This window comes from Canis aureus, chromosome 24 (assembly GCF_053574225.1).
Source record: "Canis aureus isolate CA01 chromosome 24, VMU_Caureus_v.1.0, whole genome shotgun sequence".
NCBI lineage: Eukaryota > Metazoa > Chordata > Mammalia > Carnivora > Canidae > Canis > Canis aureus.
Genome location: NC_135634.1, coordinates 16,385,719 through 16,412,655, shown reverse-complemented (window position 1 = coordinate 16,412,655; position 26,937 = coordinate 16,385,719). Strand labels below are relative to the sequence as shown.

The following is a 26,937-nucleotide window of genomic DNA, read 5'->3' as shown; positions in this document are numbered from 1 at the left end:
TTTTCTAAGGCACAGAACAGACGATGAGGACTTCAAAGTTATTGTTCACTGTGTGAGTCAAATAATTTTAACCTTGAAAAATTTAAAGGGGCATAACATAGACAAGCACTGAGTACAAAGGGAAAGAGAAATGTCTCAATACATATGAGGAATAAAAGAATTTTATTGTACCTGGATTTAACTTCAATAAATGCTTTTTAACTGTCTCCACAATGACATTGGTCATTTGGCTAGATAAAATGCTGAGTGGAAAATTTTAATAGAGATAATTTTCAAGGCATAGAAAAAAAAAAGATGGTGCACAAATACATAAAATATTAGTGATTTTGGGGTTATAGCTAGTGTTAATTTTTCTTTATAGCATGGTTTTCACAATTTTTACAATGTATGCAAATTAGTATTGCAATCATAAGTACAGCATATATTAAACAATGATAAAAATACAAAGAAAAAAGGCATGCTATTCCATTGCAAGATGAATGAAGACTGCTTTCAAAAGAGTTACCAGAGGTATAAGTCCGCAGTCGGCAGGGAGTCTGAATTTCTGGGCCAAAACATTCTGGCCATTTTCAAGGGAAAAAAAAAACCCACAAATTAATAAAGATAAATTGCCTAGAGATAGATTTTAATGAAAGTGAGCGTACAACAGCAGCATATTTATTACCTTGAACTGGTGATTTAACAGAGGCACATCTGGTCTTGGAATACATACTGTTTAAACTATCTAGCACATCTGGTCTTATCTTATTAAGCAAATAATGCAAATTCAAGTATAATTGAGGACCTCCTCATATTCATGGGAACTATGTTTAAAAAAAAAAAAAAAAACAACTTTCCAAATAGCAAAATACATGCAAGCAAACACAGGAACACCTACAGAAAAACACATGTTAATCTTCAAGTTAAATAAAGTATGTACTGGACCATGGACAAATCTGGAAAATGACAAGCACAATTCAAGACATACTTTGTTCCAGGAAAGCAGTAGTATTATAAAATGAAAAGAAACAAATAAATGTATATAGTACATTCTAAAGAGCAAATTTTAAATTACAGCTCACACAGGATCATACCTTTAACTCATGCCTACATCCATTCATTAGCTAACATTGCATACGTACTTTGATGTGCCAGTTTCCAGTTTCTGATCTGATGGGGCACTGGTGATCAAGTGCTGATCCCAGCAAGCATACCGCTTCAAGTCAGATGGAGGAGCAGACCATACACATATGCATGATGTGTGACATGCAGGGAAAGCATCTTAATATTTCAGAGAAGACCCCAAAAAGAGAAAGAAAGATCAGGCTATGAGTAATGTCTAATTTTAGACCTCACCTGCAATTGAATTGCTAATAATCCATAATGCATCTCCCATAAATATAATCAATCCATTGTGAACTCTCCACTACACTAGCAAGCAGAGATTTGTTTGATTGAAATTTATTAAATGCATTAGTTGATGGTGAGACTTAACCTTCTCCATCCTGTTCTTCACTCGACCTGGCCTACATCAACATCCAATAAATAATTATCAACATTCAATAAATGAATTAACTGTTCAGTAAGGGATTGTTTATTTGAGGCCTTAATGTTATTTTTCATTGTTTCCCTGTAAGAGATTCACAGCAAAATTTTCATCTATCCAGGAAGCTACAAAAAAGGTCTAAAAATTTGTTTTAGAAATGACCTTAAGTTGTTTAGGAGTTTGGACTCATACAAAAATCATTACAAAATGTAATTAAATAATTTAAATCATTAAATTACAACTCCTATAAACATCACTGGGCATGCTGACCCGAATATCATGTTGCCAGAGGGCATTCCATTTTGCTGCATCATGTTTTGTTTGAATCTGCATTGTATTTTCAGAATAAAAGGATATTGTAATTATTAGGAATGCTGTGTTGACATTTGTCCAGAAGAGTTTTTCCCCTTTTATGTGTGATTTTATTTTCTAAAGCAATAAAAATATTCCAGTGAAACACATCTCTAATTTAATATTAATGTGAAAATGATTTCTCTTTAAGAGATTACTTTTGAAAAGTGTTGAAACAAATTATTCCTCAAAGCAAAGAATTATCCATCCAATTTATTTTAAAAGTGTTTTTCTGTTTAGCATAAGCAAAATATCTAACCAAAGCTTTGACCACTTCTTATCTCAGTATTTTTAAGAATAAAACATCAAGGCAAGTTACTGCTCTCAGTGAATTCACAACCTAGCCAGGTAAACACATCAAAAGAAACATATACTAAAGATTATGAACTATTTTGTGGAATATACAGTAAAGTATATAATAACAAAATCACAGGATGCCTGGGTGGCTCAGTGGTTGAGAGTCTGCCTTTGGCCCAGATCGTGATCCCAGGGTCCTGGGATTGAGTTCCGCAACAGTCTCCCTGTAGCAAGCCTGCTTCTCCCCCTGCCTAAGTCTCTGCCTCTCTCTCTCTCTCTCTCTCTCTCTCTCTCTGAGTCTGTCATGAATAAATAAAATCTTTAAAAAAAATAACAGAATCGCAAGATGCAAATAATTAGTAAATAGCTCAGATATAAGACCCTCAGGAAGGGCTAGAGGAACCCGAAATGATTCCATGGAGGAGGCTGGAGCTGGGAAGAGCTTGAAAGGGAGGGATTTTGTGTAAAAACACAGAAATGGAAGTGCCTTCAAAGTTAATAGTGTGGTGGATGGAAATTTCCTAAGAAACTCTTTATAGCCCTTCCAGCTCTCTATAATCAGACTAAAAGAGCTATTCTAGGCAAAAATGGAGTTCTAGGGAGGCTTATCCAAAAATATATAGGACAGTTATATATACAATACATATTAGAAGGATATACATGTAAAATATTTGATGCTCTCTCTATATATGAGGAATATATATTATAGCATGTATATGTACTATATCAGGGGACCCAAGTCCTATCTATGAACACAGATTGCTCCAAGATCTAAATTACTGACCCTCAAAACTTACTTTCCCAACAAAGCCCTTCAAAGAAAATGGTGTCTATCTTTCAGATCCACAGATTTCTGTTCCAGTAAGTAAAATTATCCCACAACCAGCCAATTAGGAAGCTTAGGATACAGCCTCTCCCATTAATGGGTTAATCTGACCCAAACCCCTGTCATCTCTCACCTGGACTATTGCAATAAACTTCTCCACATTGCCCCTGTCATCACAATCTATTCAATGGGTGGTGTAAAAGAACAGAAATGTATTTCTCATGGTCCTAGAGGCTGAAGTCTAGGATCCAGGAGCCAGCCGGTTAGGTTTCTCCAGAGGCCTCTCTCCTTGGCTTGCAGGTAGCCACCTTCTCCCTGTGTCTTCACACACCTAACATCTGTCAGATGTTCTAATCTCTTCGTTTTATGAGGACACCAATTAGATTGGATTAGGAGGGCTCCACCCTTAGGACCTCATTTAACCCATTCCCTCCTTAAAGGCCAAATCTCCAAATATAGTCACCTTGGGGCTTAGGACTTCAACATGTGAAGTGGGTGGGGGAGGGGACACAATTCGGTCCATTCCAGTATCATTCAATGGTTTCCCATCACACCTAGAGAACAAGCCAATGTCTTTTTGGTGGCCAGCAAATGGTACCTGATCTGGCCATCTCCATTTCCATGCTCTCTCTAGCTACTGTGCTCAAGTAAATTGGCCTCTTTGCTGTTTCTAGAACTAACGGGCACCCTCTTATACTTGCTACTCTCTTTTACAGAACAGTTTTTTCCTTCAGATCTTTACTAAAAGGCCACTTCTCTAGGAGACATCACTACCTAATTTACAGTCTTGATCCTTGGGGCTCATCTGCACATCATAACCCCCTTTCCTGCTTTATTGTCCATTAAGGCATTTATCACCATCTCTCCCAATATTGAAAGGATATATCTTACATATTTATGTGTTTATTGTCTGTCACTAAGCTTCATGGTGGTGACATGTCTGTCACTAAGCTTCATTCTTTGTTTTATTCGCTGCTCTTCTCCATCATCTTTAACAGGAACAGGTATTCCCCTGTGATTCCACCTATCAAGGTGACAGAAATTCATGACTGTTTACTGCTGATGGGAATTATAAACTATTTCTAGAACATACTTGGTCTTGGCCAGTAGGTGACCTCCACTTTCCCCTACTTATTAATAAACTTTTACTAGTTCTTGGACATCTTTCGGTCTGCTGACTTTGCACAGCTACTCAAAATCCATTATTATTTCTCGTTCCTTTGCTTGTATACTTAGAACATGCTGAAATCAGCACATAGGAATTCATAAATTCAGACCTCAAGGGCTTTTCTATGAAAGTCCATGGTTTATTGAGGTGTTAACAAAACACTAGTAGTGCAAACAGAAATTCCAGATTAAAGAAGAGAACATTTATTTAGCTACCTGTCCCCCCCACCCATGTGTCAGGCACTTAATAAATACACAATTTCCTTGAATCCTTACAACATGCCTGCATATTTCTAATATACTGCTATCAAGTCTAATGATTTGATTGTCTCCATTCAAACACAAAAGCCCACATATTCCTTTAATATAATAAAATCTACATTTTTTTTTCTCCCGAGTATGCCAAATTTATTACAACCCTCAAAGATTTTATTTAATGATCCTATATTTTATCTTCTCAAGCAAGCTAACATCCTCCTGTCTGGACACCGCTCTGGTCTCACACTAGTACACACTTGAAAACACCCTGGATCTAGAAGCTTGGTTTAACCAGCAACTCATGAAGGGAGTAACAGGTACATACCCTCATCCAACTACCTCTGGGGCAGAGGTTTGCAAATGGCATTCCTCAGAAGGATTCCTCAGAGGTCTTCAACAATTTTCAAAATGCAGCATAAAGGAGTCATTAAGAACATGGAGAGCTGAGTTCAAATATCCACCCTTCCATTCACCAGCATATGTCTTGAGAAAATACTTCACTTCTCTATAAAACAGGAAGGATGATGCTGATGAGAATGCAAGTACTCAGAGTGGTGTTAAGAGAATTAAAATGAAAGAATACATAGAAAAGACTTAGAATTGTGCCCACAACCTGTGAGAGCATTCAATAAATGTATGTTGTATTTTGCCCCTTGCTTTTCTCATTTATACAAACACATCACATTTTTTTTCTTTTTCCTTATGACATTTAGTTGATTTCTAATCTTTTTCTTTAACGAATAGAGCCATGCTGAATATTCTCACGTTTCCAGAGGCTTATGTGAAAATTAGTCTAGTGTGCACACATAGAAGAGAGTTTGCTGTTTGGGAAATGTTCGTATGCAATGTATCTAGACATTCCAAACCTGTTCTCAAATGTTTTTGTATCAACCTTTATCGACCCCACTGTTATAAGACACCCTCACCGTCACCTGATATTGTCAGGCTTTATGAATGTGCCTCTCTGATGTGTGTGAAATCATGCCATCCTTCCATTCTCACTTCTGTGATCATTAGTGAGGTTAAACATGTTTTCGTTATATCGGACTTTCAGATTTCCTTTTCTACCAATTGTTTAACCACTACGATTTCTGCTGCCTTTTATTGGTCAAGGAAATTCATAAAACCAGCCTAGATTCAAGGGCAGGAAAAACAGGGTCCATTTCTAAATGACTAAAGCACCACACACATACACAGAAGGAAGGAAGGAGTTGGTAACCATCTTTCACCATCTACATTGTACCTTTATTGGTTGTATTGTTTGCCTTTTGCAAGGTTTTAGCTAATTTTAGAGGAGTTATCTCTATCTTCTAAATAATCATTCTTTGCAGGTTAGGCATCATGAATATTATTTCCCCATATGTGGCTTTTCTTGTCACACTTCAGGGTGTTTTTGACTCACAGAAATTCCCAGTTTTGCTGTTAGTACCCGTCTCTAATTATTTTTACCAAGGAGAAAGTTACAGTGTTCATGTTAGGTGTCAAAATATCTTTGCAACTCCTTCCGCTTACTCAAGACCAAGCTGAGTAATATCAAACTGCTTCATGACCATGTCCCAGTGAAGAAGAGAAAGTTATCTCGAATTCACAATCTACTCAAAATGTGACATACTCCATATGAAATCTAATCGTAGTCCATGTGCTTCTTACTTTACTTTTGCTCAGTGCATAAAATCCCAACAATATTTTTTAAAAAACTCCTTGTAGAAAACCTGAAACCACTTCTCATTTCCTGATGCTCCAAAGTGAGCTGTTAATTCAGCTTGAAGAAGTTCCTCATACAGAATGTCTTTCTCTTTGTTTTTCTTCTCCTGGCTGGCACATTTCTTGACATAAAGTAGGCACAACTTGACTGTTTGCTTAATTGTATTTAATTGAAGATATAAAACCAAGGTTAAAGTGGTTATAAAGTTTATGAAGGATTTTTTTTTAAATCACTAAAGTTGAAGCCAGTGAAGTGAGAGCTAAGATTCTAAAACATCTATTTTATTCCATCTAAAATATTCATAATTATTACGTTACAGATTATTGCAAAGCATTTTAAATGATTTAAAAAAGAAACAACAAAGAGCACAAGGGTAAAATTTTTAAGTATAGATCAGGAATTTGAGCCAATTCCGATTTATTTTATTGCTAAAGTTAATGAACCTTTTAGACTGTAGTTTCAATATGAAATTATGACACTATTCTTGAAATCTGTTCATGACTATTCATGGTGAAGAAGTTTTAGGTTCACTGAATTTACATGTTGCAGAAAGTCACAGCTTGAAACCCCATAGCTAAGAAACCTTGTGACTTCTAATTCAAGTTAATTTATGTCATGAATTTCCAGATATGTAAATCTGTAATAGATATTTTTATCTACCAAAACTGCAGTAAGGAGAGTGACAACTGTTTATTTTCTACCCAGTTTAGTGCCAGTTCCTGGGTTAGCACATTTAATAATGTTTTTATACATTCATAAAATAGTTTAGGGTCTCTTATTTGTTTGTTCCAGTGTACTAAGCCATGACTTCTTAAATTTCTAGCATAGTCCAGAGGCTCCAAAGATTTTAATGCATTTTTCAACAGTGATCATTAGAAATGTATATAATAGATAATCTTACACTGTGGATATGAAGTTATTATAATCAAGGAAACTTTTTGAGAAGCTTTTTTTTTTTTTTTTGAGAATCATATAAAGCTTACAGATACTGTCCAAACCAGTGCACACCTACACAAAATTTGGCTTATAATTCTAGGAATTTCAAAGAATACTGAGGCCAATTCTTAGATCCCAGGCTAAGAATGTTTACCTAGTTCAATTGCCTTACTGGGAAGCAAAGCCCAGAGAGGTGCAGGACCTAACACTTCAGTGGCAGAGGTGGACTGAAATCCAAAACTTTGCTGCCTGAAGTCCATACTCTTTTTTTTTTTTTCTGCACTGCATTCAAACTTAAAGGAGGTTACTAGAAAGAAATCACAGGATTAGAATTCAGAGTCTTCATTAGCTATGAAATGAACACAAGTGAGTTATTATACATGTAATAACTATAGCATAATATATTTAGAAGTGGGAGATGACCAAAACCAACAATCAAAAATGATAACCTACGCATGAGTGGCCAAAATAAATCCCACCAACTGAGCAGGGGTCATTGATGTAGGGTGGCTGATGGAAGGAAGGAGAAAGGAAGATTAAGGAGGAGAAGGAGAGGGGAGAGGACACGAGGGAAGAATAGGAGAGGGGAAGGGAAGGCAGAAATAGGGAAAAAGAAGAAGGATATGTGGTACCAGGGATGTGGCAGGACTATGCTTCTGTTTTTTTTTTTTTTTAAGATTTTATTTATTTATTCATGAGAGACACAAAAAGGCAGAAACACAGGCAGAGGGGGAGAAGCAGGCTCCATGCAGGAAGCCTGATGTGGGACTCGAGCCCAGGACTCCTCGATCATGCCCTGAGCCAAAGGCAGACACTCAAACACTGAGCCACCCAGGCGTCCCAAGACTATGCTTCTTGTAATTATTCCCTCCTCCAAATCTTGAGGTGGTTCTAAAGTTCACAGAATGTTTAATGTGAGTGGTTGCTTTGTGGAAACCACTGAATGGACTAAATGCTTTTTTCAGGGTGATGTGGGAGTTCAAAACAAAACTGTTTAAGAGAACCCTTTCTGATAACAGCACACAGAGTACTCCCCCCTTATTCATGAGGATATGTTCCAAGACACCCAATGGATGTCTGAAACTATAGACATTAGCCAACCGTATATGTACTATGTTTTTCCCAGTACATTCCTCTGATAAAGTTTAATTTATAACTTAGTTATTTTAAGCGATTAGCAATAATAAAAAGAACAATTACAACCTACTGTAATAAAAGTTATATGACTGTGGTTTCTCTCTCTTTCTAAAAATGTCTTATTGTACTATACTCTTCTTGTGATGATGTGAGATGATAAAATGCCTAAGTGATCAGATGAAGTGAGGTGAGTAATGTAGGCATTATGATGCTACTATTGACCTTCTGACAATAGGTCAGAAGGAGGATCATCTGCTTCCAGACAAAGGTTGACTGGGGGTAATTGAAACCATGGAAAGCAAAACCACAGATAAGAGGAGACAACCAGGGATGCCTGGGTGGCTCAGTGGTTGAGTGTCTGCCTTTGGCTCAGGGCGTGATCCTGGAGGCCCGGGACTGAATCCCACATCGGGCTCCCCACATGGAGCCTGCTTCTCCCTCTGCTTATGTCTCTGCCTCTCTCTCTGTGTGTCTCTCATGAATAAATAAACAAAATATTTAAAAAAAAAGAGGAGACAACCATTTTTCCAAAGAAAATTACAGGATCCTGTCTGGTACTGTTAAGATTAAATTAGTTATCTAAGAGATTGAAATGATATAGGAACAAAACTGACTCAAGCCATCAAAATCTGGTAAATATCTTCTTCAGTATCTTTTAACCTGTGGCTCTTAGGTTCTTATTTGTTTTCTTCAATAGCCTTCATGCTTTAAAATATCAGACACCATTAGAAACAAGAATTTCAGGTACTGAATTTAAATATATCTGTGATTCTTTCATGCACATGGATTTCATTAAGTTCAGTGAAGCAAATAAAATCTGTTGTTATGAAAGGGGCCTTTGACAGCTCATAATTACATAAAAATAAATGCATCACTTGAAGAGTAGAACAAAATTAAGATGTCAGCATTGATGGATCTCATAACTAAAATTTTCAAGAAGCACATTAAATCTCAGTAATTTCTTCCTGTTTTGTGTAGTTCTATTAAAATGGTAACAATTTTGCAGCAGCTTGACAGTATTTAATTCTTAACACATCATGAAAGTTAATTTTTAGAAATGATAGACTAAAATATATTATATTTAAATCTGCTTAGTTAATTAAACCATGAAAGAATAAGATGGCAATTGCAATAGGAATTCAACTTAATTCAAAACTTGGGTTAAATGTATAGATTGTAAGTAAATAATCGATTCTAATACTTACAAGGAAAAATTAAAATATTAAAACTTAAAGTGTCATTATACATGTTAAGTGTTCATCAAAGAAAGAGAAATTGATATCTTCTAATGAGCTGTTCAAGTGGTCAGTCAAGTTTGAGTGGGAAATTTTACAGCCAAAAACTTGAAGACCTGATGCAATCATGTTAGTGCAATAATTCAATAATTTTAATGTGATATTTGAAGTCCTACCACCAATGAATAATGTAGGAAAATAGAGGCAATTCTTGGGGTTGATTTAAGCAATCACCTAACTTTAGGCTGTTTACACTGAGCTCTGATTATGAATCCAAATACTTTTATTTTATTTTATTTTAGTTTATTTTAGTTTAGTTTAGTTTAGTTTTGTTTTGTTTTTCAAATACTTCAATTTTGAAATTAAAGTCCACAATCAGGATCACCAGTTACTGGGGCTCCTCTAAGTTTAGCCACTTCAACCTTCTTTCCCCTTCCTGCTCACTGTCCCCATGCCCACAGCTTTCCTGTTTGGAATGGAAGAAGTTCCATCCTTCTGAAGCTAATTTGTTGGCCCTTGTCAATCATCTGTCAGGAGGACTGATTGGGGGGTAAATTAATTTCTAATCTATAAATAATTCTACCAAAACCCAGCACGTTCCCCCTTTGTTCCTCACAGCTCTATCTCAGAATGTCACAGACACAAAAACAGCCTGATGATGCTTGAACTTAATTGAAACCTCTGGGGGAATAATGATGTGAAAAACAACTAATTTTCAGGGAATGAACTTGCTGAGGACAAATTTTAAAAATGACTCATATAATATTTCTGTATTTTTATTTTCAGAAACAAATGCCCACCATCTGTAAGGCAAATCTAAGCAAGTACACCTTTCAGGTATAAGGTTTTATAAACATCAAATAATTATATATTTTGCTAACATTTCCATGACACTATCAGGATTAGATTGGATTGGATTAGATTAGATTATCTGTGCTTATAAATTTCAAATGTGTATTTATTACTATTTAATCCTAATGACATTATCATCAGTATCTTCATTAGAAACAATTAATTAGTTGTTCTTTGCTATTTTTGTTACAAATCTTCTTTTATACCGTGTCTTTTGAGTGACTTGAAAGATAAGTAAGATTTTCCCAGATTAAGAAGGTAATGTAGGACGTTCTTAACAGTGATAGTAAAACGATTCTTTTTGGTAATATTGGTAGCCAGCAACAGTTAGGGTAGATAAATATTATAGGTTTCACTTAAATCCTGAGTCTCAAATCAAAAGCTGTCATACGTACATTAATTATAAAATAGACATGAAATAGTTTCATAGCCAGGTCTGTAAATTATTTGAAGTCCACAGCACCTTTCACAAAGATTCACCCAAAGCAAATGTGACAATATTCTCATTGTAGATAGAGCTTTGTTAACTATATTTCACAGTCAGGCATTGATTATCTTCCAAACTGATGGCTGAACATGAGACAACTTAGAAACCCAATCCAAAGCTCCACTCTTGGCTACTTGACTCTCAACATTCTAGTGTATTCATGGAATTCTGCAAATATGCTTAAAATGTCTATGTATCTTTTTTTAAAGATATTTATTTATTTATTTATTTATTTATTTATTTATTTATGAGAGACACACACAGAGAAAGAAGAGAGAGAGAGAGAGAGAGAGGCAGAGACATAGGCAGAGGGAGAGGGAAAAGGAGAAGCAGGCTCCATGCAGTGAACCTGATGCAGGACTCAATCCTGGGACTCCAGGATCATGCCCTGGGCATGATGCTAAAGGCAGGTGCTAAACCGCTGAGCCACCCAGGGATCTCCAAGTGTCTATGTATCTTAAACACTGTGAGTTTCACTGGTAAACACCATGTCCATAACCCATTTTGCTTACCAACCAGCCACGATTTTCACCAATAGAAACCTATTTCTAACAACCTTTATGCTACCTTCCTGGCTGAATAGAGAGATACCTGAAATGCTGTGGTAGCTACTTTTTGAATGTGGTTCTCCAAGGGAGAGAAGGAATACAGTAAATGAAGGCAGGCAAAAAAAGCCAGACTCCTCTAAATACCCCTTGATTTATAGATTTGACTTTGGAATTGTGAAATTGATTTACCTATTTGGCAAAGCAAACAAACAAAAACAACCTGTCAAGGAACCTTAACCTGTTCTCAGTAACCATGCTGCTGATAAAACAATTGGTCCTGGGATCCTGAAACTGGCATTATCCAGTATGAGCCAATGATTAGTCTTTGATACGCATGCAACAGAAATGTTTGCACAGTCTACCAGAGGACATGTACAAGATTATTCATTTAGCCAAAGGAGGAAACAAGACAAATGTCCATCAACAGTAAAATAAATTGTGTTCTAAGTATTCAAAGCAACAAAAATGAACTGCAACTATATACAACAAAACAAATGGGGTTCATAAACCATAATGTGCAGGAGAAGCCAAACATAAGTCTATGTACATATGTATGTATGTATGTACCTATCTATCTGTCATTTATCTATCATCTATGTGTCATAGGATTTCATTTAAAGTTCCCAAGAAAGGTTAAACTGAAATTTTTCTTCTTGCTACAAATCAAGATAGTGGTTGGCACTGAGTAAGAAGGAGGTAGCCAAACCTGAAAATGAGCACCAGTGAGTTTACTAGCATGCTGATAAGCTTCTGCTTTTTGGTCTGAATATTGGATATGTGGACATTCACAATATGGTAACTCATTGAGTTTCACATTTATGCTCTGTGGTCTTTTCTATATTTTATTTTATTTAAAATTCTTTTTAAGGAAACAGCTGCATTGGGGATCTCTGGGTGGCTCAGCAGTTTAGGGCCTGCCTTCAGCCCAGGGCCTGATCCTGGAGTCCCGGGATCGAGTCCCACATCAGGCTCCCTGCATGGAGCCTACTTCTCCCTCTGCCTGTGTCTCTGCCTCTCTCTCTCTCTCTCTGTCTCTCATGAATAAATAAATAAACTCTTAAAAAAAAAAAAAGGAAACAGCTTCATTGACTGACATTTGAAAATGTTCAAATTTGATTTAAAATTTTATTCACAAGATATTTAGATTTTAAAACCAAATCATTAGAGATTTTAAGATAGGATCCACAATACTATCAATCCATACTCTCATGTGACACAGCTCTGAGAATTTTCTAAAGAAAGTTTTCTGAAGCAAACTTTCATCACCTAAGAAAGAGTATAATACACAATCACTGCCCCAGCTTCACAATGCAGTGTGTTATACTTTTCCTGGATGTCTACTTAGATAATATGATTATTTAATTTAGTAACTTGATAATAACAATAATGTGCAAAATTTGTTCTAGCTCATAGCCAATACAGAACAGAAAAATGAAGGCAGTAGTTCAAAGTAAAATATGAAGAATTAACTCTGGCCAAGTTTACTATCTGGAAAGTGATATGCAGGAGTCTGGTTCAGTTGAAGGGTATTTTGGGTCTGTAACTCATAAGCAGCTTGGCGATTTTATCTTTTATTCCCATGAAAGTAAATGAATAAAAAACAGAGTCTTAAGAGAAAGTTTCGTGAAAATGACTTTCAAAGTTTCCATTGAATGGAGCAAAGATGCTGCTCAGAAACTCTGAGCCACTGGGTCTCCTTTTTTCTTAGTGAAAATGTCACCTTCCTGACTTTAAGTTTGGTTCAAGAAGCATGAGAGCTTAAGGTTTATTTACCCCCAAAAAAGGTAAATATTAGGTAGAGAGAGGCATCAGTTCTTCCTGAATAGTGCAGAAAAAATCCAAGTTGAAAGGATCCTGGTACAGCTCAGAATGAAGCTTATGCATTCCAGCAACATCCCACCTCACCCAGGTGTCCAGTCCCCAGTATCTGTGCCCTCATCTCTATTTCCAACACCCCAGCTGGGACCCTGGGCAGTGAAGGTCTGGAGAAAGCATGCTGAGAGCCACAACGCATAAGCCTGAGTTCTGTGGTTGCTGCACTTTTGTCAAGTTCCAGTAGTATGAATCTTGTAGCACATGAGTGGGTGAGAGGGACCTCTTCTCTCTATCTCACAAGTCAGCAATTACCACAACTTGTGCCCACCTCACAAGTCAGCAATTACCACAACAAACTAAGCCTTGAACAAAACTCACACAATGGAGAATGTGTATTGACAAAGTTTTATTATCTTGCCTTTGCCTTCAAGTACCCGCAGAAACAACAAAATGTATATTTGACCAGTTGTTTCTGACCTGGTTGAGTATCAATTATTTCTTACATGGTTTCATGTCATAGCTCTTCTTCCATAATAAATGAACATGTCTCCTACCCACAGTGAAAATTACCCAGGTAATTCCAAGTTGAGGGAGTAAGGTCAAGCTCACTGTCAGCTCAGTGATGGACTATGAACAATTTTTCTCTTTGGATTGATAACAAATGCTACTGATGAGATTACCTACAATTGTGATCCTGGTAGTTATGGCATTTTAATGGAAATGAAGGTTGGAGCTACTGCCTAAACCTTACCAATTCTTTTTTTTTTTTCCTGGCTGAATTCAAGACTGGTGGAAGTGCTTCCTGGAGTGAATGGTGGCACATGATACCAAGGTAAGTGTACTTACATCTTGCCATCTCTACAGTGTTAATCAATGTGGGAAAAGGAAGGATATTTCCCTTCTAAAAATTATTCTAAATAGTTGGGAAATTGGATTCATAGTAATAGATATGGACACTAATATTAAAACTCTGGAGAAGTCTACATGGATGAACTAACTAGACTGAAACTGAAAATGCTAACAATGGTTGTAGTAGATTAATAGGTGTTCAAATTTATTTCTCTGTATTTTCCAAATGCTCTATAATAAGATTAACTTAATGATTTAAAAAATAAATTTGTGACGAAAAAATAAATTTATAGACAAAAAATATATTCTAAGAATAATGGAATCAAAACTACATATATATCTATATAAATACAAAATAAATAGTTAGTTGGTTAGCATGTTCTTTTCACCTGAATAGTAGAAAAGCAGGCAACCTTTTCTACATGAATAGAACTGATATCTTAATTTTAATGCTATCTTTGATATGTCATTTTAGCTTTGGTTTTAACTATTTGTATGAATATAATTGCTTCACATATCCATCTTTATTTGTTTTTAAGATTTTATTTATTTATTCATGAGAGACACAGAGAGAGAGAGAGGCAGAGACACCGGCAGAGCAGAAGCAGGCCCCATGCAGGGAGCCCAATGTGGGACTCAATCCTGGGACTCCAGGATCACTCCCTGCGCCAAAGGCAGGTGCTAAACTGCCGAGCCACCCAGGGATCCCCATATCCATCTTTCATAATTATCTTCTAACAGTATATTGATGCTTTGCTCTATCTGATGAGTTTAATTGAAATTAGTTGAGTTTTTAAATTTTACATTATTGTAAAATATGCAGCATAGTGATTTATTTCCCAATAATGTACAGATAGAATTCTGAAAATTCAAAGTATATCTCACACAATGATTTAATCATAGGAAGTTGTTAACTAATAATTTGCTTTTTCAAAAGTACTGGAAATCTTTCCCCTTATTTAATATTCAGAAAGCAAAGCAAAGAATAAAAAAGAGAAATGTTTGATTTCACACACCCAAGAAAATACTTAATTGCATATTCTTCAAAACTTTTGCATTCACTGAGAGAGGCATATTTGTACTTTCGATAAAAGTTATTATTCTATAAGACTGCTCTGTATATGTCTTTTTTTATCAGTGATACATCATGGCCACATTTTTAAGTCGACATAAGGTTATCTCATAATTTTAGTGGATGACTGATGTTCTACTGTACAGCTATATAATAACTTATTTAACTAATGCCTTATTGATTAGAAATTTCAGTTGTTAGCTAATTTTTAGTACAATTAACAATACTATGACAATCTCAAAGATCATCTTTGCAACATTGTCTAAATGTTAAGAAAAACTTCATAGTTGTGGAATAATTATTCCAAATGAGCATATAGTTTTTTAAAGTTTTTCAGATAGTACAAATTTGTCACCCAAAAATCTTGTGCCAATAAAAAACTCTCATTGACAGTTTATGAGATTGTCATTTATCAAAAACATTTATAACACTGACTGCTGTAATTTTTTAGTATTTGGCCATCTGAAAAAGAGATATCTTGTTTTAATCATCAATTTATTAGTTATTAAATGATGAAATAGTTTTCCTTAAAGTCATTGACCATTTATGCTTCTTTGTGTATATATTGCCCAGTAGTGTTCTTTACTGTCATATGAATAGTTTACAATTTCACATTTAATTTCCATTTTTAGCCTTATTCTTTAAAAATCTCAAGTGCTTAGGATAGTGTTTCTCAGTGGAGCATCACTGGCACTCAGGAAAAGACAAGCCTTCATTCACAGAAGGATCATTTACATACTTCAGGATATTTATCATACAAGGACCCTAAATGCCACCAGTGCTCCAGGTTCCCTAACAACCAAAATGTCCTTACTTCCAAATAGTCCTCAAGAAGGAAACAGTACTTTGGTTTGGTTGAAAATTATTTAATTGGAAACTTCTGCCATCCTTTTACTTTTAATTTCTAGTTTTATTCCAATTATATTGACAACTGTAAATAAGATTCTTATCATTACTGTTTAGCTGTCTGTAAAAATTTGGGTACATTATTGAATTTCACCTTATAGCCCAGTACAAAAATAAATTCAAAATAGATCAAGGACTGGGACGCCTGGGTGGCTCAGCAGTTGAATGTCTGTATGCCTTTGGCTCAGGGCATGATCCTGAAGTCCCAGGATCGAGTCCCACATCGGGATCCCTGCATGGGGCTTGCTTCTTCCTCTGCCTGTGTCTATGCCTCTCTCTCTCTCTCTCTCTGTCTCTCATGAATAAGTAAATAAAATCTTTAAAAAAAATAGGACCTAAAGGACCTAAATATGAGACCTGAATCCATAAAACTCTTGGAAAAGATCACAGCAGCAATTTCTCTCACATTGGCCATAGAAACTTTTTTCTAGATAAGTCTCCTGAGGCAAGGGAAACAAAAGCAAAAATAAACTATGGGAACTACATCAAAATAAGAAGCTTTTGCACAGCAAAGGAAACCAACAACAAAACAAAATGGCAACCTACTGAATGGGAGAAGATATTTGTAAATGAAATATCCAATAAGGGGTTAAAATCCAAAATATATAAGAACTTGAAAAACTCAACACCAAAAAAAAAAAAAAAAAAAAAAAATCTGAGGCACCTGGGTTCTTCAGTGGTTGAGCATCTGACTTTGGCTCAGGTCATGATCCCAGAGTCCTGGGATCAAGTTCTGCATCAGGCTTATGGAAGGGAGCCTGCTTCTCCCTCTGCCAATGTCTCTGCGTCTCTTTCTGTGTCTCTCATAAATAAATAAATAAATAAATAAATAAATAAATAAATAAATAAATAAAATCATAAAAAAATAAAATAAAAACCAATCTGATTTAAAAATGGGCAGAGGTGTCTGGGTGTCTCAGTTAAGTATCCAACTCTTGATTTCGGCTCAGGTCATGATCTCCAGGTCATGAGATTGAGGCCCATGTCAGGCTCCATGCTCAGCAGGGAATCTACTGGAGATTCTCTCTTTCTTCTTCTTTTGCCTGTCCCTCTGCTTGTGCTTGATCTCTCTCTCTCTCTCTCTCAAACAAATGGGTAAATCTTAAAAAAATAAAAGGCAGAAGACCTGAATAGGCATTTTTCCAAAGAAGACATACAGAATGCCAACAAACACATGACAAAGATGCTCAATGTCTCTAATTTTCAGGGAAATGCAAGTCAAAACTACAATGAGATATCACCATATACATGTTAGAATGGCCAAAATAAAAAAGACAAGAAATAACTTAGCGTTGGCGATGCTGTGGAGAAAAAGAAATCCTGGTGAATTGCTGGTAGGAATGTAAACTGGTATAACCACTATGGAAAACAGTATAAAGGTTCCTCAAAAAATTAAAAGTAGAAATACTATATGATCCCGCTATTCCACTATTGGGTATTTACCAAAAGAAAACAAATTCTCTTTTTTTTTTAAATCCATGAACATTAGAAAGCATGTGTATTTCCCAATGGGTGTCACTTCATCAAATACATTATTCAGATCCCCTCTCATATCCATGACAACAAACCAGGTAGCCTGAGTCCAGCCTCTTTCCTCAGTGGATGACTCAGTACCACTTAAAAGATTTCTTGGATGATTACACATATATGACTAGTAGAACCTAATACATTGAGACACCAGCTTCAGCATAGCCCGGGGAATCTAGTTTTCAGCTTTCTTATATCGCTATGAGAGAAGAGGATAGGAAAAATGTGAGTTTCCAAACCTAGAGTCCATCATATTGTCATTGTATTTTGTTTGTTTGTTTTTGTTAAATTACTTTTCTCTTCTAATTTTTAAAAAAATTTTAACATGTTTAGTTTCTTCTATTATTTCCTCATTTTTCCCCCTCAAATAGCCAAAAATAATCCCATTTTTGGTGATTTAGGATTTTGAAGCACTACAGTTAATTTTATTTTAATGGCTTTATTATTATAAAAATTTACATTCTTCTGTCAACATAAGGAACAAGCTAGCTTACATAGACCCTCTCATAAGAAAGAGAAATTTATCATATTTTAATTCCCTTCACTACTCCCTTTTGTTGTATAATATTTTTCTAAAATATTCAGTGTTTCTAGAGATAATACATGGTGATATAGTTTTATAGTCCTCATACATTTGAAAGCTATTTGACATAAGTGTCATATTTGCAGAAGTCAAATCCTACTAAACCATAAACCTGAAAATGTTTTTATTATCTTTCAATATTTAATATTACCAAAAAAATTCTAAAGCAAAGCTCATTCTATCACCTTACTAGGCATTTATTTTTCCTTGTCAATAAATTATCTTTTTTATTGAAATATAGTACAGTATTATAGTAGTTTCAGATGAATAACATATTGATTTGACATTTATATACATTCTGAAATGCTCACCATGATCAATGGTCATCTGTCACCATACAAAGCTATTACAATATTACAATATTATTATTGTTATTAGTATTGTTATTAGTATTATTATATTACAATATTATTGACTATATTCCCCATGCTGTACTTTATATGAATATTTTTTATAATTGGAAGATTGTTTTTATTATTCAAGTTTTAAAAAAATTTTTAAAAATTATGATATCTTTAATTCTGCTTTAAATGTGGTGAAATTTTAGTAAATATGCACAACTTTCTTCATTTGAAGAAAAATTTTCTCATTTTTTCCTTCTGCTATATCTCTTCCTCCATCAGGTCCATTTTCCTTCTCTTACTCCCCTTATGTATTTATTGTATCTTCAGAATCTACCACCTAACTAGTTTGCCTTTCCTTCCCTAGCTACTCTTTATTTCTTTTACTTCCATGTTATGAGAAGAATTTTTCTCTTATTCAGTCTTACATAGGTTTTTTTTTGTTTTGTTTTGTTTTTTTAACCTTACTTAAGTGCTGGTAATACTTGGACTCATCATTCATTCAGACTTTAGGCCTCTCTTTAGGTTTGTTAAATTTTATTTTTTTCAGATAGGCATAATTGAGGCCTGTTAATTCTCAAATCATTCCTCATGCTAGATGACACAACAGAGATTTGGATGAATTCCTTTGTGTTATTAATAGTGAATGATTAATAGTGAATGATTATTAATAGTGAATGATTAAGAAATAGGAAAAAAGGAAGTAATTTTAAAAGTGAAAACATCAAATTAAAAAAGTCTGAAATGAAACAAAATGAATAAGTGGAAAAGAAAAAGAGATGGTGGATTGAAGTAAAAGAAGAAAAGTTGATGGAAAGAAAAAACTGAAGAGAAATCACAAAGTAACACAAAACAGAAAAGAGAGGGTAGGGAGAGAAAGAAAGTTTAAATAAGAATATCTGTTAATATAAAAAGGGGAAGGAGGAAAGAGAAGAGAGTTCAGAAGGAATGGGAATGACAGATAGTATTTAGCATTACTATGCCTCTGGAAATTACTTTGTTACAATTAATAAATTATAGTAAAATTGATTAAATTAATAGTTAGTGAAGTTTAATAGTGGCACAAGATGGTGGCCATCATTTTAACTATTCTGAATTAAGGTTATGAATTCTAAGAAATGGATAGGGGTTTCTCCTGTGAAAAATTCAATGAAAGTATACAGTGAATAAAGGATATGAAATGTAGAAAGCTAATAGGAAAATAAATAAAGGTATATTATTCTAATAGTTAAATAATTGCCAGGAATAACATATTCTGTCAGGTTGCAATTATTACTTTTAGACACTGAGACACACTTAATATACTGAAAGAAATATACACAAATGATGTTAGGAGCATTAAGAGTCCATTCTGTTTCAGAATATGTCTGACTGCTCCCAACATGTTCATGCACTGGAAAAAATCTGGGTCATTACCTTTTATTATTGCATAATCAAAATGATTTCAATAAAATGAAAGAAAATACAAGAGATCTAAAGAAATGTAAGGGTGCATTTTGATGAAACTTCAAAGTCTATGGCTATACAGCAAATCATTTATCAGACCATCTCTTGTGGACCTTATGAGATTAGAAATGAAAAAATAGATGTGAAATTTTGAAAATAAAAATTATCTATAAAACCGAATGTTACTATGACCAAGGAATGCGTTTCAGAGAGAAACTGGAAATGTTCAGTACACAAAATAACTGAATTGAATAAAAGAAAAAGGCAAGTGACTGTGATCACTGAATGCAACATTTGCTATTAATTATGGCCTGTTGGAACTCTGAAACAAAATCCTATTGCATTGCTCATTGATTTCATTAATGATGGTAAAAAGAAAAATTTTGAAATAACTCAAGTTTATAAAAATTAAGAGTATGTAAAGATCATCTGGAACATCTATCATCTTTGATAAGTACAGGAATATTTTTTTAAGATTTTATTTATTTATTCTTGAGAAACACAGAGAAGCAGAGACATAGGCAGAGGGAGAAGCAGGCTCCCTGTGGGGAGCCTGATGCAGGACTCGACCCCAGGACCACAGGATCACGCTCCGCTCCGAGCTGAAGGCAGACACTCAACCACTGAGCCACCCAGGTGTCCCAGGAATATTTTTTTAAGTACTCTGATTTTTTTGTTTAATATATTTGTTACACCAATAAAATACTATAGAAATAGTATTTGACTTTAATGAGACTTCTGTCCCTAGGAATCATGATTTTTAATATATATGCAGATTTAACAAGAAAATCATGTAAAATATACACACAGGTATCCATGAACCAATTAGGGAGCTGTATTTCTGAGTCAGCATCAAGTGATCCCCAGAGTTAGGCAAGCACGCCCCAGCCTAAAAACCCAGTGTCCTAGCAAAGAAAGAAAGTATAATTGTTGTAAATGTAATAGAAGTGTCATTCTACGTGAAATCACTTAATCAAATCACAAACAGTAAGTTTTTTTTTTTGTTTTGAAATTATGTAAAACTTGCTGAGTTTTTAAGGTAAAAAGTGAAAACTCAACAACAAAATCTGGGACTATTAAATTTCACTAAATCTTATGTTAATCAATGCCACACTCCTGTGGTAGACTGCATTATTGTTCCAAAGTATTTGTTTTAGACTTTAGACTAAATAATTTAGGGAAGTATGCACACCCATGACCAACTGGCCTACAACGTCTTGTGATTGACAAGCATATATGTTAAGACTTGGTTGATACTAGGTTTGGGCAGGTGACTTCCTCTGGAATATGAATGTACTGGGGTTAACACATGTCAGGTTGAAATAGGAACTTTGAGATACACTGTGTGTTTCCATCAGCTCTCTTGATTTTTTCCTTAAGGACAGCTTGCTTCCAATAATGACTACTCCTTCAGCCTGGGTCCTGAAATGAGAAAACCTATGACACGGAGCAGCAGCAGCCCAACTGCAATGACTGGCATACAACATGAGAGAAAAGTAAATATTTTTGTAAGTCACTGCCTAACAAAAACAAACAAACAAACAAACAAACAAAATGCTATTAAATCCCATTTTTAATATTTGTGGGTTCCCCTACATACCATCAACCACTTTCTCAAACCACACCTGTGCCAAGTATCCTGGAAAAAAACAACATGAAAACAAAAAAGCCAACTCAAAAGTAGCTCCACCTTCTGCTTTTGAGACTTTCCCGAATACACACAAATTTCAATCAGAAATAGGAGTGGTAAATACTCAGATCAAAAAATATTTAGCCCAAATAGGAATCGGCTATGACTTCTAACAATGCATAAGCCTCCTTTCCACCTGCCAAGTGTTTCCTGGACACCTCTAAAGACAGGTCTCATTTGTGCCTAGAAAGCAGTCTGTCACCGGCAGTCAGTGTCATTTAACCATATCAAGGGAGTTGCCTCTAATTCTCCCTCAGCTTCTGGTCTTCAGGGCTTCAGGGCTGTTAGGAGACCCGTTGCCCACCCCCCCACACCCCCGCAGGAAGTGGGTCGACTTTGCGTCACTCAGTCACCAGACCCTGGAATGATTCTTCTTGGGCATAAAGGTCCATAAAGTCCCTTTTGAATAATTTTATCATCTTTCACCTGGAGAAAATTTTTGACACTACAAGAATAAGTGAGAAAAAAATCAAGGGAAAGCATTAACTTTTCTAATAAAGTTCAATATTAAGTTTAAGGAATATATTTTATCTTGAAATAATTTATTCAACACAGTCGGATATTAAAATAACCTTCTTGATGAAATATTAGATAGTAAGAGAAGAGAAACTGCTCTTTTAAGGGTTCTTTTTGGCAAAAGAAAAAATATAAGCTCATATGTAGTCCTATATTGTTTAAATTGAAGTTTTACTGTCAAAACTCTGGCCTTCACAAGCAGAGTCTCTCAGTATTCTTTGTCTAATCATTTTTTCTCACAAGCTCCCTGAGTATTTACAAAGATCCACTACTCTATTAAAAGCATACCATGCCACACGTATATTTTAAGTACTACGTTATGCAAGTGTGAACATGGTATTTTAAATATTATATATATGTGAATGTGTATATATATATATATATATATATATATATATATATATAAACATGAAGCACTTTATAGTAAATGTCAGCTAGTTAGGACACTCAAAAGTACCTTCCTTACTACTAACTATTTGTTGGAGTCATCAGTGAAAAGTGGCCTACATTAGCATTGAAAAAAAGAAAAGACAGCCTAACTAAAAAATAACTTATGAGATACTAAGGATTGTGCTCTTCAGTTTACAAACATTAACTCATTTAACTCTCTGTACCCCAAATCACTGTCGTTCTACAGGTGAGTGATTCTGAGCATCAGTAACCTGAGTATGCGTAGGCAGTCTCATGAAATGTTAAGAGTCTTTCTGGGTCCAGAGATCATGGGTTCTGATCTCTTACTGCTGGTCACTGTAAGATCTTTGTTAAGTTACTTAAAGTTTTACATCTCCACTTCCTAGTATGATTTCAGTTTGTATTTCCTTAATGGCTAATGACATTGAGCATCTTTTCATGTACTTACTGGTTATTTATATATTTTCTCTGGAGAAATATCTATTCAGATCTTTTACCTATTTTTAATTGGGTTGTCTTTTTACTGCTGAACTGTAAACGTTCTTTATATATCTAGTTGTAAGTCTCTTTTTTAAAAAAGATTTTATTTATTTATTCATGAGAGACACACAGAGAGAGGCAGGGACATAGGTAGAGGGAGAAGCAAGCTCCCTGCCGGGAGACCGAACATGCCCTGAGCCAAAGGTAGATGCTCAACTGCTGAGCCACCCAGATGCCCCTTGTTATAAGTCTCTTGTTAGATATATGATTTACAAATAGTTTCTTCCATTCTGACCATGGTTTTTTCACTTTCCTGATGGCATAATTTGTAGCACAAACATTTTTAATTTTGGTGAAGACAAATCTATTTTTTCATTTGTTGTTTGTGATTTACCTCACCCAAGGCTACCAGGGTTTACTCTGATGTTTTATTCTGAAAGTCTTTTCTTTAAGCTCCTGAATTGAGGCCTATGATCCATTTTAAATTAACTTTTGTGCATGGTTTAGAGAAGAGAACACACTGCATTCTTCTGCATTTGTTTGCATATATCATATAAATTACATAATTTGTCAGCATACAGTTGTTCACAGTATTCCTTTATAATCTTTTCTCTAAGGTTGATAATGATGGCCCCTCTTTCACCCTCGACATTGGAATGAATCCTCTCTTTTCTTTCTTGGTCAGGAGCCTCTGAGACTCTTTTCCCTAATGTCCCTGTTAAGCTTCTGGCTGGTTTGCCTCTATGAATATCACACTTGGTTCTGAGGCTGTTCTAATTGTTAGTGGATTCCTGTTATTTTCAAAAACACCTGGGCATAACCCATTCCACAGTCAGATCCAATTACAGTCCAGCCTCTTTGCACGGGTAATCTTTGAGGTCAGTCTCTGAGGCTTTTCCCACCCCAGGAGGGCTCCATTCTTTTTCCTGATTTTCTCTGTTAAATTTCTAGCTATTTAGCTTTTTGCTATCATGGAGCTACCATCCTCCTCTTAATTGCTTATTCCCAATATCTCCAGTGTTTCTGACAGCACCGTTAGGGGTGAACTTCCCCACACTCTCTTCCAGAGAAAATCACCCTTCTTCGGAAGAGCTATGGGACTATTGTCTTTCCCACTGCACAGAACCTCTGCCCCACTGCCCTGGAGCTGGAGGTGGGCAGCAGCCTTTCTCTTTACAGTGACACTTCTGCTCTATTATTGGGGTCTGTATCCCTTGGTATTCTCAGTTTTCCTCTCCCAATGTGGAACCCCCACCTTGAGTGCGCTAGAGTGGGGAACAGTAGTAGTAGCCCAATATTCTCAACCCCTCTATACCTAGGCTAGAGCTTCTACCCCACAGTGGTGTCTGGGTAGGTGGAAAGCCCCACACCTCTCAGCCACATCATATTGCCTGGAGTAATGCTTCTGGCACATGGCTTGGGAGACTGGGGCTGAAAATGGTGGATGCCTGCCCCTCCCAGAGAGAAGCCAATATCCCAGACTGGGAACTGGAGGAGAGAAGCTGCACTCATCCAGAGTGGCACCTCCACAACATTGAGCTGGGAGCTGGAGGAGTGGGTTGTGGCCCAGATTATTGCTCTTCTTACCAAGATTTAGTAGATTTTCATGAATAAATATTTCTTCATTTGCTGTATGCCCTTGGGACAATTCTCAGAGACTTTAAATGATTCTTTTAAAAATATTTTCACCACTTACAATTGTTTCATGGAGAGGGTAAGCAGAGACCCTCATTTCATTCCAATACTTTTCTTATTTGTATGTACATTTACCTTTCCTTTTAAAATGTAAAGTGTTAATTTTATGCATGCAATACACTGTGTATTCAGAAATGCACATAATTTACAAATAGATATACATGTACTGGGTGGCTCAAAAATATTTTTTACTAATAAGGTACTCGGTCAAACTGAGCCTTCACACCCTGTACACACTCTTGGGTTTTTTCCCCTATACCACTTTGGATATATTAGCTTTTCTGCCAGGATAATGATGGCAAGTGCTCTGGATCTTCAGTGTTCTCACCATCCACAGCATCAAATTGTTGCCAGTTACTTCTTTCTAAGCCAAGAAAAAAGAAGCCCTGACTCACATCACATTAGTTTTCGCAATTAAAATGTATTAATAACTTCTGAATTCTTTGACACAAATATATAAACTGAGACTTTTTCTAGATAGTAGGGACATTTTTAGAGCAAGGGTTCACAGTTCTTTTCATTGTCTGTGAAAGAGTTACGAAATGATTAGTATATCCTTAACAGTATATCTCAACCTCTGTCAATCTTATCTTCCTTGTGAGAATAAAGTTCTTGAAACAAATGGTTGTCACTGTCACAATCCATGAGGTAGAGAATAATTAATGAAGATTTTCACTGCACTTCTCTGGGAAATTAACTTACCCGCTTTTGATTCCTACCTTTGAAAAAGCGTGCTTTAATGTAATCTAAGCATTGCAAACGTCTCGGCCTTACAATTACCCATTTCGTTACATGAAAAACGTGTAAATTCCCCAACATCTTCATGTTTCCATTTGGTTCCAAATATGGTAGCATATCTCCACCTAAGAAATCATAAAATATACCAAAAAATGATCCTTTCGGGAATGAGCTAATCTACCTCCTAGGACATTCACCAAACATGTTCAAATACCCACACCACTCTCCAGACACAAAACTGCTAAAACCAAGTCACTGTCCTATGTAGACCAAGGGGTCCGAGTGTACGCATGGATGTCCACCAGGAAATAAATGATTGAAATACAAGCACTAATTAGGATAACTATATTCCATATCAACACAGTTGGGCGAACCTCTGCAGGCCTCGAGAAAAACAGAGTAAAAGAGCCTTCTTAAAACTGATGGGTCAGCACTCCCTACTTGGGAGCTGGTTGTAAGAGCTAATAACGTGCAGCAATATTTCTGCCACCGCGGAGAGTTTCTGCAAATCCCGAGGGATGCCTCCTGGCGGGGGGACCTGGCCCTCGCTTTCCAAGAGTGTCGAGGAGTGACCCGCGCAGCCTCTGAAGCCCAGGGGGTTCTCGGCGAGACCCCGGAGGCTCCCGGATGGGGCCGTTCCCCGCGCAGGGACGCCCGAAAACGCCGCAGGTTCGGAAGGCGCTGCCTGCGGTAACGGCGAGGGGCGAGGAGCCCGGTGCGGGGACGAATTCTTCCCCAGCTCCCAGCGCACGGCGCGCTCGGCGGGCGCGGCGGGACCCGAGGGGGCCGCGGGGAGCGGGCGGCGGGGGCGGGGGCGGGCGCAGGGCTGCGAGGCCGGGTGGGCGCGGGAGCAGCGCGCGGGCGGGGGTGCGGGACGCGCCCCGGCGCAGGAGGGAAGGGGGGCAGGGGTGGGGCTCGAGGCACCCGGGGCTCCTGTGCAGGCGCGGGCGGCCGCGGGGCTGGACGCGGGGCTGGGGCGGGGCGCGGGGGGCGGGGCCGTCGCCGGGCTGGGCCCTCCCCGCGGGAGTCTGGCCTCCGCCTCCGCGCGCTCCCCCGGCGGCGGGGCCCGAGCCCGGGCGGGGATGTGGGCACCCGCGGCTCCGGGGAGCCGCACCCCCGCCCAGACGCAGAGGGGTGGCTGCGGTCGCCGAGGAAGGAGGACGGAGAGAAGACAGTGGTCTCCTCCGGTCGGGAATGAAGGGAAATCCTGTGGCCGTTTGCTCGCCGGGACCCCAAGAAGTGCAGCAGGTAGAGCACGGTCGCGGGCCAGCGCGGCTTCCCCCTCGGCTCCCCTGCTCCCCCCTTCCTTCTCTCGCAGCCCTACACACTCACGCCTCGGTTGTCGGGGTCCCCGGTTCCCCTGCAGCTTCCCCGAGACCCCACACCTACCTTCCCACCTGCGTCCTCTCCGCCCCACAGAGCGCCCCCTTCCCCGCCCGCGGGGCCCGGGACGAGGTGCGAGGGTGCGAGGAGGGTGCGAGGGTGCGAGGGTGCGAGGGTGCGAGGGTGCGGTGCAGCCTACGCGCTCGGCCTCTCTCTCCCGG

The 26,937-nt window shown here is 37.2% G+C and overlaps 1 protein-coding gene and 1 long non-coding RNA gene across 3 annotated transcripts in view; one reads left to right on the top strand and one right to left on the bottom strand.

The window, feature by feature from the left end:
- Positions 1–145: 145 nt before the first annotated feature.
- Positions 146–26,937, bottom strand: LOC144295834 (uncharacterized). The gene is made up of 4 exons (XR_013362923.1): positions 26,783–26,937; positions 4,750–4,929; positions 3,891–4,023; positions 146–1,260 (listed from the first exon to the last, which is right to left on the bottom strand). It is a non-coding gene; the product is annotated as an uncharacterized LOC144295834 (long non-coding RNA).
- SGCG (sarcoglycan gamma) overlaps positions 26,428–26,937 on the top strand; it is a 127,909-nt gene continuing 127,399 nt past the window's right edge. Inside the window, exon 1 of one of the 2 annotated variants that reach the window (XM_077868398.1) lies at positions 26,428–26,641. In XM_077868398.1, coding sequence (XP_077724524.1) covers positions 26,588–26,641 — 54 coding nt within the window. In that variant the 5' untranslated portion in view covers positions 26,428–26,587. The remainder of the gene's footprint in view (positions 26,642–26,937) is intronic. The other variant, XM_077868395.1, reaches the window with a different exon arrangement.